General features: G+C 36.8%; 5 protein-coding genes across 7 annotated transcripts; 4 read left to right on the top strand and 1 right to left on the bottom strand.

Annotated features, from left to right (window-relative positions):
* The first annotated feature begins 2,309 nt into the window (after nt 1-2,309).
* On the top strand, nt 2,310-5,319 carry LOC106302258 (metal-nicotianamine transporter YSL1-like). The gene is made up of 4 exons (XM_013738799.1): nt 2,310-2,781; nt 3,044-3,311; nt 3,388-3,522; nt 3,899-5,319. Exons 1-4 carry the CDS (start codon nt 2,400-2,402, stop codon nt 5,127-5,129), a joined length of 2,016 nt encoding a protein of 671 aa, XP_013594253.1. The 5' UTR covers nt 2,310-2,399; the 3' UTR covers nt 5,130-5,319.
* Nucleotides 5,320-6,179: 860 nt separating this feature from the next.
* On the top strand, nt 6,180-6,976 carry LOC106303791. Its single transcript, XM_013740112.1, has 2 exons — nt 6,180-6,552; nt 6,653-6,976. Exons 1-2 carry the CDS (start codon nt 6,258-6,260, stop codon nt 6,829-6,831), a joined length of 474 nt encoding a protein of 157 aa, XP_013595566.1. The 5' UTR covers nt 6,180-6,257; the 3' UTR covers nt 6,832-6,976.
* A 2,232-nt stretch (nt 6,977-9,208) lies between these two features.
* On the top strand, nt 9,209-11,238 carry LOC106304233 (growth-regulating factor 8-like). 3 transcript variants are annotated; one of them, XM_013740640.1, is made up of 4 exons: nt 9,209-9,854; nt 9,937-10,071; nt 10,137-10,500; nt 10,578-11,238. In XM_013740640.1, exons 1-4 carry the CDS (start codon nt 9,575-9,577, stop codon nt 11,026-11,028), a joined length of 1,230 nt encoding a protein of 409 aa, XP_013596094.1. In that variant the 5' UTR covers nt 9,209-9,574; the 3' UTR covers nt 11,029-11,238. The 3 variants fall into 3 exon arrangements, with proteins under 3 accessions (XP_013596094.1, XP_013596096.1, XP_013596095.1); XM_013740642.1 differs by having other exon boundaries at nt 9,210-9,854; nt 10,149-10,500; XM_013740641.1 differs by having other exon boundaries at nt 9,210-9,854; nt 10,143-10,500; nt 10,578-11,028.
* A 483-nt stretch (nt 11,239-11,721) lies between these two features.
* LOC106302110 (1-acylglycerol-3-phosphate O-acyltransferase-like) lies at nt 11,722-13,824 on the top strand. Its single transcript, XM_013738630.1, has 8 exons — nt 11,722-11,971; nt 12,109-12,345; nt 12,433-12,479; nt 12,541-12,659; nt 12,737-12,897; nt 13,004-13,113; nt 13,203-13,426; nt 13,528-13,824. The coding sequence occupies exons 1-8, from the start codon at nt 11,802-11,804 to the stop codon at nt 13,660-13,662; spliced, it is 1,203 nt and encodes a 400-aa protein (XP_013594084.1). The 5' UTR covers nt 11,722-11,801; the 3' UTR covers nt 13,663-13,824.
* A 966-nt stretch (nt 13,825-14,790) lies between these two features.
* Nucleotides 14,791-16,173, bottom strand: LOC106302111 (thaumatin-like protein 1b). The gene is made up of 3 exons (XM_013738631.1): nt 16,051-16,173; nt 15,264-15,957; nt 14,791-14,989 (listed from the first exon to the last, which is right to left on the bottom strand). The coding sequence occupies exons 1-3, from the start codon at nt 16,121-16,123 to the stop codon at nt 14,812-14,814; spliced, it is 945 nt and encodes a 314-aa protein (XP_013594085.1). The 5' UTR covers nt 16,124-16,173; the 3' UTR covers nt 14,791-14,811.
* Nucleotides 16,174-16,583: the final 410 nt, after the last annotated feature.

A 16,583-nucleotide genomic window follows, 5' to 3' on the forward strand; every position in this document is an offset into this window, starting at 1 on the left:
GGGGGGGTATTATAGGACATTCCATCTTTCATCATATTTACTTCAAAAAGAACTCACCAGCTACTAGAAACTAGGCGCATGTGTGATATCTTAACCACGTAATATGGGTGACATGTGCATGTAAGTAAGAACATAGTCTATCTATCTCTATCTCGCTGCCTCTTTTTTCAACAAGTCACTAAAGATAACAATAGGCAGACTTTCCAACGAACAAAAACTTAGGGCACCATGACAATGAATGTAAAGAATATAGTACTCGTTGATAAATGCTGTCCATATAAGCTGTTTGGTCACAAATGCAAAAGTGAAATAAGTTGTCCTCATTTTAGCAAGGGGTCTGAAAAGTCAATGGTCGTCGTTTGGATCGGAGTCAATGTAGGGCTATATGACTACGAGGATAAGTTGTGATGTTAGGACTTGGGAGTGAATGAGATTATCTAACAAATGAATGGTGTCAAGGAGTAGTATACATTTTCTTCTTCTTTCGTCTCCATCCACCTATCAATATCTCCACTAAAAATGTTTTGTTTCTTCTCCTCGATTTTGATTAAAAGTCCGGAAATCTAATCACTAATAGGTATAATAATCACAATGTAGTGCACGCAAGTTTGTACAGATTAGAAAGCAACATCGTAGCTGAGAAGTTTAAAGTGTTTTGGTTTCTTTTAATTTTGTAACCACTGTAAGATTTTAATTCCTAGGTTTATTTAGTGACATTTATACTATACTTAAAAAGCAACACGAAAAGTGGATAAGAGAAAAATAAAGCTATGTTGCCTATAATCTTTTGATAGTTGAATAACATAGTTATTTAGTAAATTGCATGTCAACCTCCAAAATAAACTATGAATTTGGAAGCTGCCAAGTGCAAACTAGTCTTTCTATGTTAAGAAACATCGATTGTGCATCTTTATTTTTGGCATCCAATCGATTGTGCATCTATATCTACGTAATCAGTGACTATTTGGATGAATAAAACTTAATCAGGTCCAGGTCGAACGTTGTCTACTCAAATAAATATCTATCTATCATGGTTATTATCAGATACTCCCTTCTTTTTTTAATATAAGTCGTTTTAAAATTGTGCACATAGATTAAGAAATCATTAATTTTTATATTTTCTAAACAAAAACATCATTAATTATTTATCTAACCACAAATCAATCAATAATAAAATAGAAGGTATATTATCATTGGTCATATAACATTAAGTGTTAATAAATTTTACATAGAAAACCTAAAACGTAATATAATTTGGAACATAAAAATTTCTCTAAAACGACTTATATTAAAAAATTGAGGGACTATCTTACATCGTGATTCGTGAGATTGATGGTCCTTAGACAATATATATATATATATATATATATATATATATATATGATGTGGTAATCTTTTAATTATTGAACTAATTTTTAAGTGTTAATTGATTATATTCATTTATGGTTTCATAGTCCATAGTTTGACGTAGTTAATTTTCTAAATAATTTTTTGTCTATGTTCAAATGGTCCATTTTGATTTGGTATTTTGGAGATGTTAAACTTGAGTTATTTCTATTGGAACGTTTTCTACAGGGGTCTATCAAAGAGTGAAATAAGGATGAGCTTTCGGATACCCGTTTGTATTCGGATCGGGTATTTTGGATTTTCGGGTATTTCGGTATAGAGATAGAGAACCCGTTCGGGTATTTCTGTATTTCGGGTCGGAATCGGGTATTTTTAGTTCGGGTTCAGTTTTTTTGAAACGGGTTCGGATATTTAGATTTTAAAAGAAAAAAAAATTCATTTTTAAGTTTCTTGTATTTAAAAATATAGATTTCTTAACTGATTTTTTTTTTTATAAATTGAATGATTAATAGGTTTGGAGATAATATTTCAAAAACAAATAGATATTAATTTGGGTATTGTTTTTAAAATGTAACTTTTGTTAATACATGAAACAAAAAGTTTGACATGCATTTTAAATGATTATCAAATCATTTTCTCCATAATTATATATATACTTATGATCTTAAGATAAGTGTAACATCAATATAAATATTAAAAAAAAAAAGATTTAAACGAGAAATATAAGGGTAAGTATATACATGTTCAGTTATCTTCGGATATTCATTCGGGTTCAGATATTACCCGTTCGGGTATTTTGCTACTTCGGTTCGGATTTCGGTTCGGGTTTTTCGGGTCGGATTCGGGAGAATGACCACCCCTAGGGTGAAAATTCTACACGCAATGAATGCGCTCTGTACGAGACATTTAATTGTAATTCCCGAATTTGATTTTTCAATTCTTAAGTTTTAAAGGACAATTAAAACATTACAACCACACGTATATATATACCGTATAAGAATTGTGATCTGCAGAGCTCAAATCTCTTCTTCTTTGCTTTTCCTTCAGTTTCCATGGAGATAGAGCAGAGAAAGATCATGAAGAGAGAAGAAAATGAAAACAATAATCAGCCCTCATTACAAGAAGAGGGACAAGAAACAGAGGAAGAGATGTCTGGGAGGAAGATTGAACCATGGACGAAGCAGATAACGGTTAGAGGCGTGTTAGTGAGCATAGTGATCGGAGTTGTGTTCAGTATAATAGCTCAGAAGCTAAATCTTACTACAGGAATTGTCCCTCATCTCAACAGTTCTGCAGCTTTCCTGGCTTTTGTCTTCGTCCAGACATGGACCAAGATTCTCAAGAAATCAGGATTTGTCTCAAAGCCATTCACAAAACAAGAGAACACAATGATTCAGACATCTGCTGTTGCTTGTTACAGCATTGCCGTCGGAGGTTAAAAACATTATTTTTTTTCCTTTATTAGTTTATTTTTCTTTCTTGGGAAACAAGCAAGGATTTTAATGAAGGGTATGTAAAACGGTTCCATATATATTAGTTTTTTTTTTTTTTTTGTAAAAGCCATATATATTAGTTGTTCCAAGAAAATAAATTTTAAGTTTGGTAAGTCGGTTGCCTTTTCTTTTGGGGATGTATATATAAATATAAAATAACTTGTGGAATTTTGATTTTACTGCGTGTTCTTGAATATTTTCAGGTGGGTTTGCTTCATATCTTCTGGGGTTAAACCATAAAACATATGAGTTATCTGGTGCGAACATGGAGGGTAATTCTGCGAAGAGTGTGAAAGAACCAGGTCTTGGTTGGATGACTGCTTATGTATTTGCCGTTTGTTTCGTCGGTCTTTTCGTCTTGATCCCTCTCCGTAAGGTTATGATTATTGACCTTAAGCTGACATACCCGAGTGGTTTAGCTAGTGCTGTGCTCATCAATGGCTTCCACACACAAGGAGATGCACAGTCCAAGTAAGTTAGTTAACCTAGTTTACAAGAAGTGATTGTTACTTAAGTTTCTTAAGCTTTTAAATGAATTGATTTTCAGGAAACAAGTGCGCGGTTTCATGAAGTACTTCTCAATTAGCTTCTTGTGGGGCTTTTTCCAGTGGTTTTTCTCTGGCTTAGAAGGTTGTGGGTTCGCTCAGTTCCCAACCTTTGGCTTGAAAGCTTGGAAACAAACGTAAGCATCGGTTATAAAGACAAAATTACATTTATCGTTAATTATGCGTTTAAATGGGTAAATCCTTTATATAGCACAAAAAAAATTATGAAAAATAGCACATAAAAGTCCTCAAAATAACACTAATTCAAAAGTAAAATGACTGAATTAATTCAAACTTTTAACCATTACCCTAACCCACCTCCTAATAATAAATATAAACGGCAATCACTAAATCTAAACTCAAATATAAAATTAAAAATGTCTTTTTAGTTTTTAATATATGTTATTTTAGAAAATTTTCTTCTAATGTGCTAGTTTTGAAATATAATTGTGTTTTAGTAATATTTATGGTATTTCTTTTCTTTAATCATGAAATTGATTTTTTTTTTTGCAGGTTCTTCTTTGATTTCAGCATGACATTTGTAGGAGCAGGAATGATCTGTTCACATCTAGTTAACCTCTCTTTGCTTTTAGGAGCTGTCCTCTCTTATGGCTTAATGTGGCCTCTTCTTGATAAACTCAAAGGCTCTTGGTTCCCTAATAATATCGATGAAAAGAACATGAAGAGCTTATACGGTTACCAAGTATTCTTATCCGTAGCTCTAATCCTCGGAGATGGTCTCTACACTTTCGTCAAGATCCTATGTGTCACCATTATCAGTATCAACACAAAACTGAAGAAACAACCTAGTGATCTTGATGACGTGAGTGACAAGAAACAACCAAAATTTCTCAAAGAAGATGAGAATTTCCTCAGAGACAAAATACCGATGTGGATCGGAGTGTTCGGATACTTAACCTTCGCTGCGGTCTCAACCGTCGTGGTTCCTCTGATATTTCCTCAGCTCAAATGGTACTACGTTATTGTAGCTTACATTTTCGCGCCATTTCTTGCTTTCTGTAACGCCTATGGAGCTGGACTTACAGACATCAACATGGCTTATAACTATAGTAAAATCGGTCTGTTTATCCTCGCGGCTGTGTCGGGTAGAGAGGACGGAGTTGTGGCCGGACTAGCCGGGTGTGGACTGATCAAATCGGTTGTTTCGGTTTCTTGCATCTTGATGCAAGATTTCAAGACGGCTCATTACACGATGGCGTCACCCAAGGCTATGTTCGCTAGCCAAATGATTGGAACAGTCGTGGGATGCATCGTGTCGCCGTTAAGTTTCTTCTTGTTTTACACAGCGTTCGACGTTGGAAACCCTAAAGGAGAGTTTAAGGCTCCTTTCGCGTTGATTTACAGGAACATGGCGATTCTTGGGGTGGAAGGCTTCTCTGCTCTGCCACTTCACTGTCTCCAAATGTGCTACGGGTTTTTCGGGTTTGCAGTTTTGGTCAACGTCGTCAGGGATGTTAGTCCGGCGAAGGTTGGGAGGTTCATGCCGCTTCCGACGGCGATGGCGGTTCCGTTTCTTGTCGGTGCTTATTTTGCTATTGACATGTGTGTAGGAACTTTGATTGTGTTTGTTTGTGAGAAGATGAATAGGAAGAAAGCAGAGGTTATGGTTCCGGCGGTTGCCTCGGGGCTAATTTGCGGCGAAGGGCTTTGGACTTTACCGGCGGCGGTACTTGCACTCGCTGGAGTAAAACCTCCGATATGTATGAAGTTTTTAGCTTCATGAAGGGAACTGATCACTTATGCAATTAGAAGAAGTAAAGAGTTATATGATCATCCTATTCTAAATATAATAAGAAGACGTGTGAACAAGAATCTATCTTTCTTTTTATTGGTAGGAATTAGCAGGAACTAGGGTAAAATCTACTTGCATGGAGTCGTGATATAATCAAATAATGTGAAGTTGTTTTTTTGCCTTTTTTTTTCTTACGTCAACAGAACTTGCTCTGTTATTATCTGTGCATCTTATATTGGATTGTCTGAAACAGTTACGGCCGTTGACCCATATATAAACATTCGTGTCCATCTACTTTCGAAGTTTCATACCATGCTTCACTCATTGCAGAAAAGTGTTACAGATAATTTGTTAAACTAGAATTTTCCAAGTAATGCAACACTTTCCAGTTGTTTCTTTGATTGGTTAATTATTAAAAAAATGAACTAGAGCCTAGAGGACTTATCAACAAATTTTTTTTTGTGACATTACAATAGTCAGAACTTCATTAATCTTTACGAGACCACAATTTTTGCATGTAATATGATTTTCAGTATCCTTTCTTTTGAACAATTATTTCAAAATTTCTATCATAGCATTCAAATAGGATCTTGTTTAATTAGGATGCACCTAGTATCTTATGAAATCCTTCCCCAAACCCATAGCTTACTTATTATAAGGAGAATAAATACTTTTGACTATAGTGTATTGAAATATTTAAATTTTTATCAAATATTTATTAGTTTTTTATTTCCTACTATTAGGATGATTTATATTTCATACTATAGATTCATGTATAGATTGTTAAAAATATCAAATATATATTAGTATTTTTGACTTTTCTAAAGAAATAAATATCAAATATTTATTGCCTTCTACAAAAAAATATATATGGGAAATTAGGTAACCAAACAGAAACCACACGAAAGTAACAAGAGAGAGAATTAGGCAAACAAATAATGACTCATACCGATACAACCACCCACTGTTCAACTACCTGTCACATCTTCTAATGTCTTTCCTTATTCTTTTTATTTCATTTAAATTGTCACATTTTCCAAAAGCCTATATTAATTTGCTCTTCATATTTGAAGAAGACATACAGTTTTTTCTTGCTGAATTCTCTCATCTTGTGATCAAATGGCGAGCGAGGAAGTCGTGGTGGTTGGAGGGGAGAGAGCCGGAGCTGAGATCGTGTACGGAGCGGAGGAGTGTTACAAGAACTCGGTGGAGCTTCTAGAGGAGCTAGGATTTCCAAAAGGTGTGATGCCTTTGAAGAATCTCGTGGAGTGTGGAAGAGTTAGAGCCACGGGTTTCGTGTGGATGAAGCAAAACACTCCTTACGAACATTTTTTCGAAGCCACCAACACTCGCGTTTCGTACGCTCTAGAGGTCACCGCATATGTCGACAAGGGTTGTATGAAGAAGATGACAGGTACCATTAGTTACTTCCAAGTAATTATATATATACATGGATTCATAGGTTTATATAACTATGTATGTATTTGTGTGTGTATGTTAATTGTTAAATATAGGGGTGAAGAGTAAGCAGATGTTTATGTGGGTACCGATTGTGGAGATGAGTATGGAGGAGTCAAAGAGCAAGAAGATCTACTTCAAGACTCCTATGGGACTCGGCAAGTCTTTTCATGTGACTGCATTCATGGACGAGGAAGAGAAACGCAACTTTTACTTGGAGAATCCCAAAAAATAAAAACATTGAATTATGATTATTATATTTCCGGTTGCTTTTGTTTTGTTTCTGTTTTCGCTCTTATCAGGTTGCTTTTCTATGCCATTACTAAAAAAATTATGTTGACAATTATGAATTAATGAAGTAAAATTCGTATGTGATGCAATGGTTATAACTTGTAATTGAAATCGATAATGAAAATAATTTCTCACATAGTGGACGGTCGACGCAATGTTAGTAATACGCAAACCATATGTACTATAGCGGTAAGACATATTCACACAAAGAGAAGATTATTTAACGAAAATGATGCCTTGTCCTAAAGGTTTAATCCTGTCAACACATGTACTAATTAATGATTCGTTTTACAGAATTCTAAACTATTCTAAAGAATTTTTTGATTGCTTTTTCTTTTATCTTGGTGAAAAGTGAAGAACTTAGCGTCCGTTATCAATGGTGAGAGCCTTACGGATAGAACGAATGCAAGCCTTCAAATTATTGCATCAACCTTTAGACTGAATCACATTAACTTACTATATAGATATGCATGTAGAGCTTTAAAACTTGAAGTTGCAGAATCATAGATGGTGAGATGGGTCCAAGACATTCATTAATATTGGTAAATCCGACCCACTTCCAATGCATCATCGCCTTATTCACATGCAAATATGCCATTTTGACAATAGAAATATATTGATTTAAAATAAAATAAAAACATAAGAGTGCGTAATAAATCTTTGGGGGTTAGACCATCTTTAACCCCAATCTTTTCTTAGCTTCGGTTAAAAGACGGTTCTTAGTTTTTCTTAAATTTTAACTAAGAAAAGATAAGAATTGTCTCTTAAATAAGAGATATAAGAGTCATCTCTTAGCCGAAAGTGTAAAAAAAAAAGTCATGAGTTAAGAACATCAACTAAGAGACCTGGATTAATCATGCCCCCAGCAACCGATTAAGGATATACGTCCCCTAGACACCAACACCTCACCACTAATCTATTGTAAACTCATGTTCAACAACAACAACAAATAACATTCACACATTATTTTTTGTCTATTCAGAAAATATTTTTGTAAATAAACTGAATCACTTTCATTGAAAAAAATGAATCTACCAATACTGTGTCACTGTCCCACTCCCACATATTCGACTTCTGGTCTGTTCTCTCACAAACTCTGAAACCAGTCCGATTTCTATTTGTCCTAATGGTTCTTGAGACATTCCTATATAGTTTTAGTGGTTCCCTATATTTTATCTTTTTGCTACTTGACTTTAGACTTGTTTAAGTTCCACGTTGCTATCATTAGTCATATCATGGTTAACGGATAAGCTTATTTCACATTGGTAGTCTTCTCTCAGTATCTAGATGCTGGAACACAGATAGGATATTGTCTCCTACTCTACTTGATACCAAGATCTTCTCGAAAACAGGTCAGACCGCCTCTTAAAACGGATAATTTCTTTATTTTATTTACATTTCTATCCTCATTTCTACAATACTTGCTTCCACATATTACTAAACGAATCTGTGATAAAATTTTAGTAGTCTCGCGGCAATATAGTTTGGAACATGTTTATGGTACGTAACCAAATTCAAACATTAACCTTCATGAGTTTATACAATTGGAGTGATTCCCATTTTATTTTTTTGAAGTAGGTGATTTCCGTATAGTTAAAAAGGCATTCAAGAGAACATGTGCATTCAAGAGTAACCACCAATTATATATTACTAACGACGAACAATGACCTTAATGACCGTACTTTTCTTGAACATTTGTGGATTGAATGGTCCTATACGACAAAGAAAATAACACTAGAATTAGCCTTATATTTTTTCTTCTTCTAAAAATATTATGTTTTTTCACCCAATAATTAATAGATTTTTCCATTTATCCCCTAATGATTCAACTTTAACCATCTATACAAAAGAGGAAAATTAGCCAAATCAGAAAGAACTAGAGAATTGACTGAGGCAAATAAAAAAAGTAGTGGGGTCGAAAAGAGAAAGAAGAAAAGAAGTAGGGATGGATAATAGTAAAATCTAAATTAGTGAGCCGAGAGAGGTAAATTAGTTAGAGCATCACATCCCCTCTCCGGGGTCCCCTATGAGAAGCTCTCACGGAAACGTTAGACGTGGGTCCCACTACCAAAGCACACATCTCCAGGCACCGTTACTTTAACGGAGCTTGTTGTTATCCTCATGTAAAAGTTTGAGAAGACGTTACCTAAGGTCGAAGTAAAAGACTTTTTGAAGAGGCGGTGTGAGAGCGAAAAGAGTTAACGGTGTTTAGCGTAGGAAACGACAACGTGGGTGTTTATTGCCTGTGTCAGGTGGAAGAGAGAGAGTTAATGTAGAGTTTTGTCTGTACTCTGGAACAAAGGTCGAATGTTAGAGACTAAGGAAGCAAAAAAGATAAAAAGCTTTATGGCTCATGAGGCTCTCAAAAAACGGCACCGCTCCTCTCTCACTCGTTTTTTAACCTAAACCTTTTCTCCCCAGCCTCATCTTTTTAAGTGGCACTGATCAGTGGGATAGAGAGAGAGAGAAAAAATATAAAAAGAGGGAGCTTTTGTGTTCTTGTGGGTATGTCTCCCTAGGATTCAGCTTTTTGGTTTCCATTACAGAGACAAATCATAACAAAAAAAAAAGGGGGTTTCTTGTTCTCTATTGTTTGTGTTCTGTTGTGCTTTTTCTATTAAGGTTTTTAGAAGTGGTGTTTCTGCTAAAAAGGTTGAGACTTTTTGAGTGTTAGTGTTCTTAGCTTAATGACAACAAGAGCGGAACGTAATAAGGAAGATTTTGTTGGTGGGTTCGGTTTTGGAGTTGTAGAACACTCTCATAAAGACGTTATGTTACCGTCTCATCATTACCATTCATATTCATCGCCTTCCTCTGCTTCCTTCTGTTACTGTTCCAATGGTGCTGCCGATCCAATCTTCTCTGCTTCAAACACTTCTTCTCTTGGTGAAATGTTCTCTCTCGAGGGTTCTAATGCTTCTGCTGCTGTTTCAGTTGCAGACCCTTTCTTCACCTTGACCTCCTCAGGTTTAAAGTTCTCTCCTTTTATCACTTTCTCAACTAGATTGAAGATGTTTTTGTCTTGATGTGAAATTCTGTGGATGTGCAGCTTTCAGTGAAGCTCAATGGCATGAGCTTGAGAGACAGAGGAATATATTCAAGTGCATGATGGCTTCTCTTCCTGTTCCTTCTGAGCTTCTCACACCCTTCTCCATGAACCCATCACACACCAACAATCAAGATGGTATAATCTCCTTACCTTTCACTTTTATATCTCTTGTTGTAGTGTTTGAGAGAGTCTGATGTGGGTGACAGTGACAGTGGCGAGAGGAGGTTCACTGAAGCTGGGGATTGCTTCAAACGCAAGCAACAACACGGCTGATATGGAGCCATGGAGGTGCAAGAGAACAGACGGGAAGAAATGGAGATGCTCTAGAAACGCTGTCCCTGATCAAAAATACTGTGAGAGACACGCTCACAAGAGCCGTCCTCGTTCAAGAAAGCATGTGGAAACATCACCTCATTCTCACCACAGTGAAACTCGCACCACTAAGAACGTCGCTAGCCAGTTTGCTACACCTTATCCTCAGTTCTACGGACCTCCCTTAAGCCAGTTCTCTGCCGTTTCTACTCTCCCGCCAGCTTCCTCTTCTTATGATCATCACCCTAATAGGTGCGTGTTTACTTTACACTCTTCTCAAAGCATTGAAAATAATTAAGAGATTGAAACTTGTTGGTTGGTATGTGAAGTGGATTGAGGTGGCTTATGAAAGAAGGCGACTCCATAGCAACGTTAAACCCGGAGATTCATGAATCTGCTCAGCTGAAGGTTGGATCAAGCAGAGAGCTCAAACGTGGATTTGAATATGATCTGAACTACATACAGAATGAGCCTTTAGTAGACCAGAGATTTGGAGCATTGGAGGGTCTATTGAGTCCAAACCGCCAAGAGACGAGGCGGTTTTTGGTAGAAGGGGAGCAAGATGAAGCAATGGGAAGCTCTCTGACACTATCAATGGCTGGAGGCATGGAGGAAGGTGAGGGAAGAAGCCAGCACCAGTGGATTAGCCATGAAGGACCGTCGTGGCTATGTTCAACAACACCAGGTGGACCATTGGCTGAAGCACTTTGCCTTGGTGTCCCCAACAATCCAAGTACTAGTACTACTACTACTAGTAGCTGCAGCAGAAGCTCAAGCTAAAACACAAAACGACTCGAGTTGGTGTGGTTTTTACGAGTCTAGAAATCTGTTTTAGTGATTAGAAATCAAAACTATGTTTCAGATTTTAAGTATCGTTCTCAGTGATTTGTTTGAAAAAACTGAGAACACCTTTTAGATCTTGTTCCTTTTTTTTTGGCTGTTGGATTTTGCAGAAGCTTTCAGTGTGCTTTGATCATTTGATGTGTAACATACACCGGTTTGCTTAAACCACAGGAAAATCGGTTCAACCTCTTGTTCTTAGGTGGAGAAACACGAGACTGAGTTTTGTAACATTTGATTTCAAATGATTAAAGCACACTGAATTAATTAAACCATAATTATGTATTGTGGGATCGAAACATTAGTTCCGGTTAAAGTAAACCGGTTTAGGTCACAATAAAATAAATAGTTACAGTTACTAAACTTAAAATACGAATTAAACATGCAACTATTTGATCTTTATCTGAATTATTACTTGGCATTAGTAACAACGCTATTTATAAAATAAGCTAAGCTTAGGTTAATTTTGTCGTTACAATCCCAATCTTCTAGTCTAATTAAGACAACAGGGGAAGCTTCTTGTCTTGCTTTGCAAGAGACATGACGTCATCAATGACGTGTTGCGGTCATCAGACAGAGAGCATATATAAATATCCTTTGCGTCGCGACATCGCAGCAAAACCTCTAGTCTTCGTCTTCGTGACAAATTCAGAATTTAACTGTAAATTAAAAAAAAAATCCGAGATTCCTTGATTTGTGGATTCCGGTCAACAATGGCGGAGGAAATCTCAAAGTCAGCGGGCGATTCATCTGCCGCTACGGCGGCTGCTACGAACGCGGCGAAGTCGAAATGGAAAATCTTGAGGCCCAATTCACTCCGGTGGATACCGACCTCCACCGATAACACCATCGCCGCCGAGAAGCGTCTTCTCTCCATCCTCAAGTACAATTTGATTCTATGATTACTCTGTTTTAATTACTCTGTTTCCTATTATATAAAAGAACACGCCTGTGTGTGTGTGTGTTTTTTTTTTTAATTCTGAAAGTTTCTATTTTGATGGGTGGTGAACAAATCTTCAGGACGCGGTATGTACAGGAGCAAGTCAACATTGGTTCAGGACCACCAGGCTCCAAAGTCAGGTGGTTTAGGTCTTCCAGCAATGAGTCTAGGTACATCAACACTGTCTCCTTTGACGCCAAGGAGGGATCTCCCACTCTTGTCATGGTTCATGGATACGGTGCTTCTCAAGGCTTCTTCTTTCGTAACTTTGATGCCCTTGCGAGTCGGTTCAGGGTCATCGCTATTGATCAACTTGGGTAAGCAACCCAACTTTGCCATTGGTTCCAAAAGGATTCATTGTGACTCATAAGGTAATTTTTTTCCCTTTTTTTTTTTTGTTCTAGGTGGGGTGGATCAAGTAGACCTGATTTTACGTGTAAAAGCACAGAAGGTAATGACACGTGGCTATAGTTTCATGGAACTTTTCTCAATGCCTGTGTTGTTCTATGCAGAGACAGAGGCATGGTTTATAGACTCATTTGAGGAATGGCGTAAATCCAAGAATCTCAGCAACTTTATTCTATTAGGACACTCTTTTGGTGGTTATGTTGCTGCTAAGTACGCTCTCAAGGTGAAAATTTCTCCATCTGTGGTATAGTAACTCAATGTGTAAAAGGTGACTTATAATTTTGACTTCTAACTTTTCAGCATCCTGAGCATGTTCAACACTTGGTTCTGGTGGGGTCTGCTGGGTTTACTGCAGAATCAGATCCCAAATCAGAATGGCTCACTAAGTTCAGAGCAACATGGAAAGGTGCTGTTCTGAATCATTTGTGGGAGTCTAACTTCACTCCTCAGAAGCTGGTTAGGTATGGCTCTTATATGTGTTCAAAAAAAAAAAAAAAAAGTATGGCTCTTATAATTTTTTCATGTTCCTCTTATAATATTATTTCTAAATATATGATTCTGGTGCAGAGGATTAGGTCCTTGGGGTCCAGGTCTTGTGAACCGGTATACAAGTGCAAGATTTGGTGCACATTCGGAGGGAACTGAGCTAACAGATGAGGAATCCAGATTGCTTACCGGTGAGCGATTCTTTCTCTTTAAGTTTCCATAGAAGGAAGCTATGGAGAATGGTGACTACTTAGCTGATAGTGATGGTTTTAATTTTTAGATTATGTGTATCATACTTTGGCTGCAAAGGCTAGTGGAGAGCTGTGCTTGAAATACATCTTCTCATTTGGAGCATTTGCTCGGAAGCCCCTCTTACAAAGCGCATCAGATTGGAAAGTGCCAACTACTTTTATCTATGGGATGAATGATTGGATGAACTATCAAGGCGCAGTGGAAGCGAGGAAACACATGAAGGTCCCTTGCGAAATCATTCGTGTTCCACAGGTTAGTCAGTCTCTAAATAGATTCCTCACACATTTAAGAGGAAAGTAGAGAGAAGAAGAAGATGCTTATGTGAGATTTGGTTTGATGAAAAATGTTTGTAGGGTGGCCATTTTGTGTTCATAGACAACCCATCTGGTTTTCATTCGGCAGTGCTTTATGCTTGCCGTAAGCATTTATCTCAAGACCAAGACTCCTCTCATCAAGAACAACTCCCAGATGGTTTGCGATTGGTTTAGTCGTGCTATGTTGTTCTTTTACATTTCAACTACATTATATATGTACACATGCAAGAATATAAGAGAACATAAAAAAAATAAAAAAAAGAAGGAATCTTTTAAAATTTTCAAATTCTTTTCCATTTTGGTTGTGTTTGAAGTCTCTGAAGTTCCAAATGTCATCTCATTATTAAAGTATCCTATTGTATTCTTTAAATACTTATTTGTTTCATCTAATTTTTTACAGTTAATACTTATGAAACAGAACTTTCATATCTATTTGATCTCATTGTTTGTTGATACGAGTAGCGTATGTGTTGATTACTATAAACCCTTAAACCAAACCCGAATGACCAAAAAATTGGTTCAGCTTGCTTTTTGGGCATCAATTGGTTGAACTTTTGCTTAATTTGGTTAAGCATTCCAGGCCTCTTTAGCTTATCAGTTATCATGTGATCTTCTTTTCTGCTTTTATTTTCTGTTATTATATTTTCCCTCCTTTTGTTCTTTTTATTTATTTTTACATTTCTTTTTACATCCCACGTTTTGTATTTCCCGTCATCTCTCCATCATCAATGTAATCCTAATAGGATCACCAAACCAAAAAGAGTAGTACCACTTAGTTGAAAGATAATGATAACCATGTGTAATCCTAATCTCTCAGATAAGTTCTTCCACTTGGTTGTATTTTTTTATAAATGAGTTGTGACGGTATTTCTCGATATTGCAACCACTTTCTCACTGAAATAGCAACACGGCTACAACAAACTCTATACTTGCATAACAATAGCAAAATGCCATCCGCAAACTTTCTGACTAAAACACTCACGTCTCATATTTGTTACGTTGTAACTGAAACTGTAATAACCGATTTGTCTTCGAATCCATGATGGAAGTTAGAGCATTCTCATTACAAATTTCTAAAATGGGTTCTCATCAAGAATAACAAACTATGAATAATAGTTGGATATCTCACATCTTGAGAACCCTTTCAATTACTTTTAGGGTTAGTTTCCATTGCACATGGTTATCATTATCTTGTAGGGCCTGTGCCTTCAAGAATATAAATTAACAATGTGGTTATATGTTATTAGTTTGTATAATCATGAAACATATAAATGTAACAGGATGCAGAATTTACACCCGGAAAATAAGAAACACAAACATAAATCAAATTCGCCAAAGAAAAAGAAGAAGAAAAATACAAGAAAATATGATTAAATATATGGAAGATTGAAGATTTGATGAGCCAGAACTGAATACATCCGATAACCACGTCGATAATGGAGACTGTGAGCTTCCTGCAGATCCACCGCCCTCTCTCCACCCATTAGCTGCAGATTTTTGGCTGTACACATTCAAGTAAACATCCAATCAGTATACTATTTGAATAATGGTAGGCCTGTTGTATGTTCTAATAACCTTTTTTTGTTTTCCTTTTCTTTGATGGAATGACTATTATATACTCCTTTATTACGTGTAAAAATACAAAAGAATCAACCTCTTTTTCAGTAATGGCACAAACCAATCACAAGGCTCTGCTAGCTAAGCTCGTCGTGTGAACATACTAAAAATTAAATGGGAACAAATGAAAATAAATTAAAAATAAGAAGTTAACCTACCTAGGCAAGTAAGGGCAAAGAGTGATGGTATAATCTGCAGAAGTGCATGTGAACGTACTCGTAGCATCGTCAAACGCGTAGCTATACGATCTAGGACATGCTGTTTTGAATATCTCCGAGTACATGGAAGGTTTACACTCGGTTGGTGAAGCGTACGCGCCACTACAACAATACTCTGGACTACCAAACGCCTCGCACGCGCTTTTGCATGCTGACCCGGATCCGAACCGGAGCTCTGCTGGACATCTCTGGTTTAGATCCGTTACGCATCCTGTGGTCAAGCAGTTACCTTCTGACCCTCCACTCGCTTCAACTACCATAGGGACGTTGTATCCGTCCACAAGGCTCACGTCGTAGAAGTCTTGTTTTCGGGTCGGGTCTTCTGGACCTGACCCGATAGTGAACTCGGCTAGTGTAGCGGGCGGTTTGGCTCCTGAGCCGTTACACTCGACTTGGTTAGAACCGCAGTCACCGGTTAAGCAAGTGCCTTGGCCTGTTTGAGAGTCGAAACTACAACCGGTTCTTGCCCAAAACCGACCAGACCAGCTTGCTGGAGCTTGGAACGAACGTGAACCACCAGAGGCTAGCTCGAAACCGGTGGTTCCTATGTCCCCACTTCCTGAGTTGGGTAAAATACCCGGCCAGACAGTGAAGCTGCATCGGTTTACGATAGTTATTGTAGCACCGTTACTTCCTACACAAGGCAAATGCATGCAATACTTTGTAATTATGATAGTGAATATTGATATAAATTGTAGTAAAATATTATGATGGATTGGAATATTACCATGGAAGAAGATGAGGGTAGGGATGATGATGAAATAAAACGAGACAAGAGAATGAAGAACTGTTATGATCATCACTTTTATTTATTTTTTCCTTCTTTTGAAAGAAAAGTATAAGAAAAAAAAAACTGAAGAGACAGACTTTAAAGAGTATTTGCGATGACACAACACCTCTATATATACCTTCTCTCAAGGGTCAAGGTCCATGTGATCTTACTATAAAAAAGTAGACCATTCTACTTTACGCTTTAAAGTGATATAGGAAGAAAAAAGTTGTTGGAAAATCTATTTTATCACGAATTTATTTAAAGTCTTTTTCTTTGCAAATAAAATCTACAGCTTTACAGAATATATGTTTTCATTTTTTCAGAAACCAAAACTTTTCAACGCTTAGTTTTATGGGAAAATAACCCCAAGTAGATATGCATTATAGGTGGCTTAACACTACAGAAAGCTACAAGGATAACTTCGGATAGATAACCAACAGAGTGTCGTGTCTTATCCGTTAGTAGTTCATATCATTGTTTAAGCAAAA

This window comes from Brassica oleracea, chromosome C7, assembly GCF_000695525.1.
Source record: "Brassica oleracea var. oleracea cultivar TO1000 chromosome C7, BOL, whole genome shotgun sequence".
NCBI lineage: Eukaryota > Viridiplantae > Streptophyta > Magnoliopsida > Brassicales > Brassicaceae > Brassica > Brassica oleracea.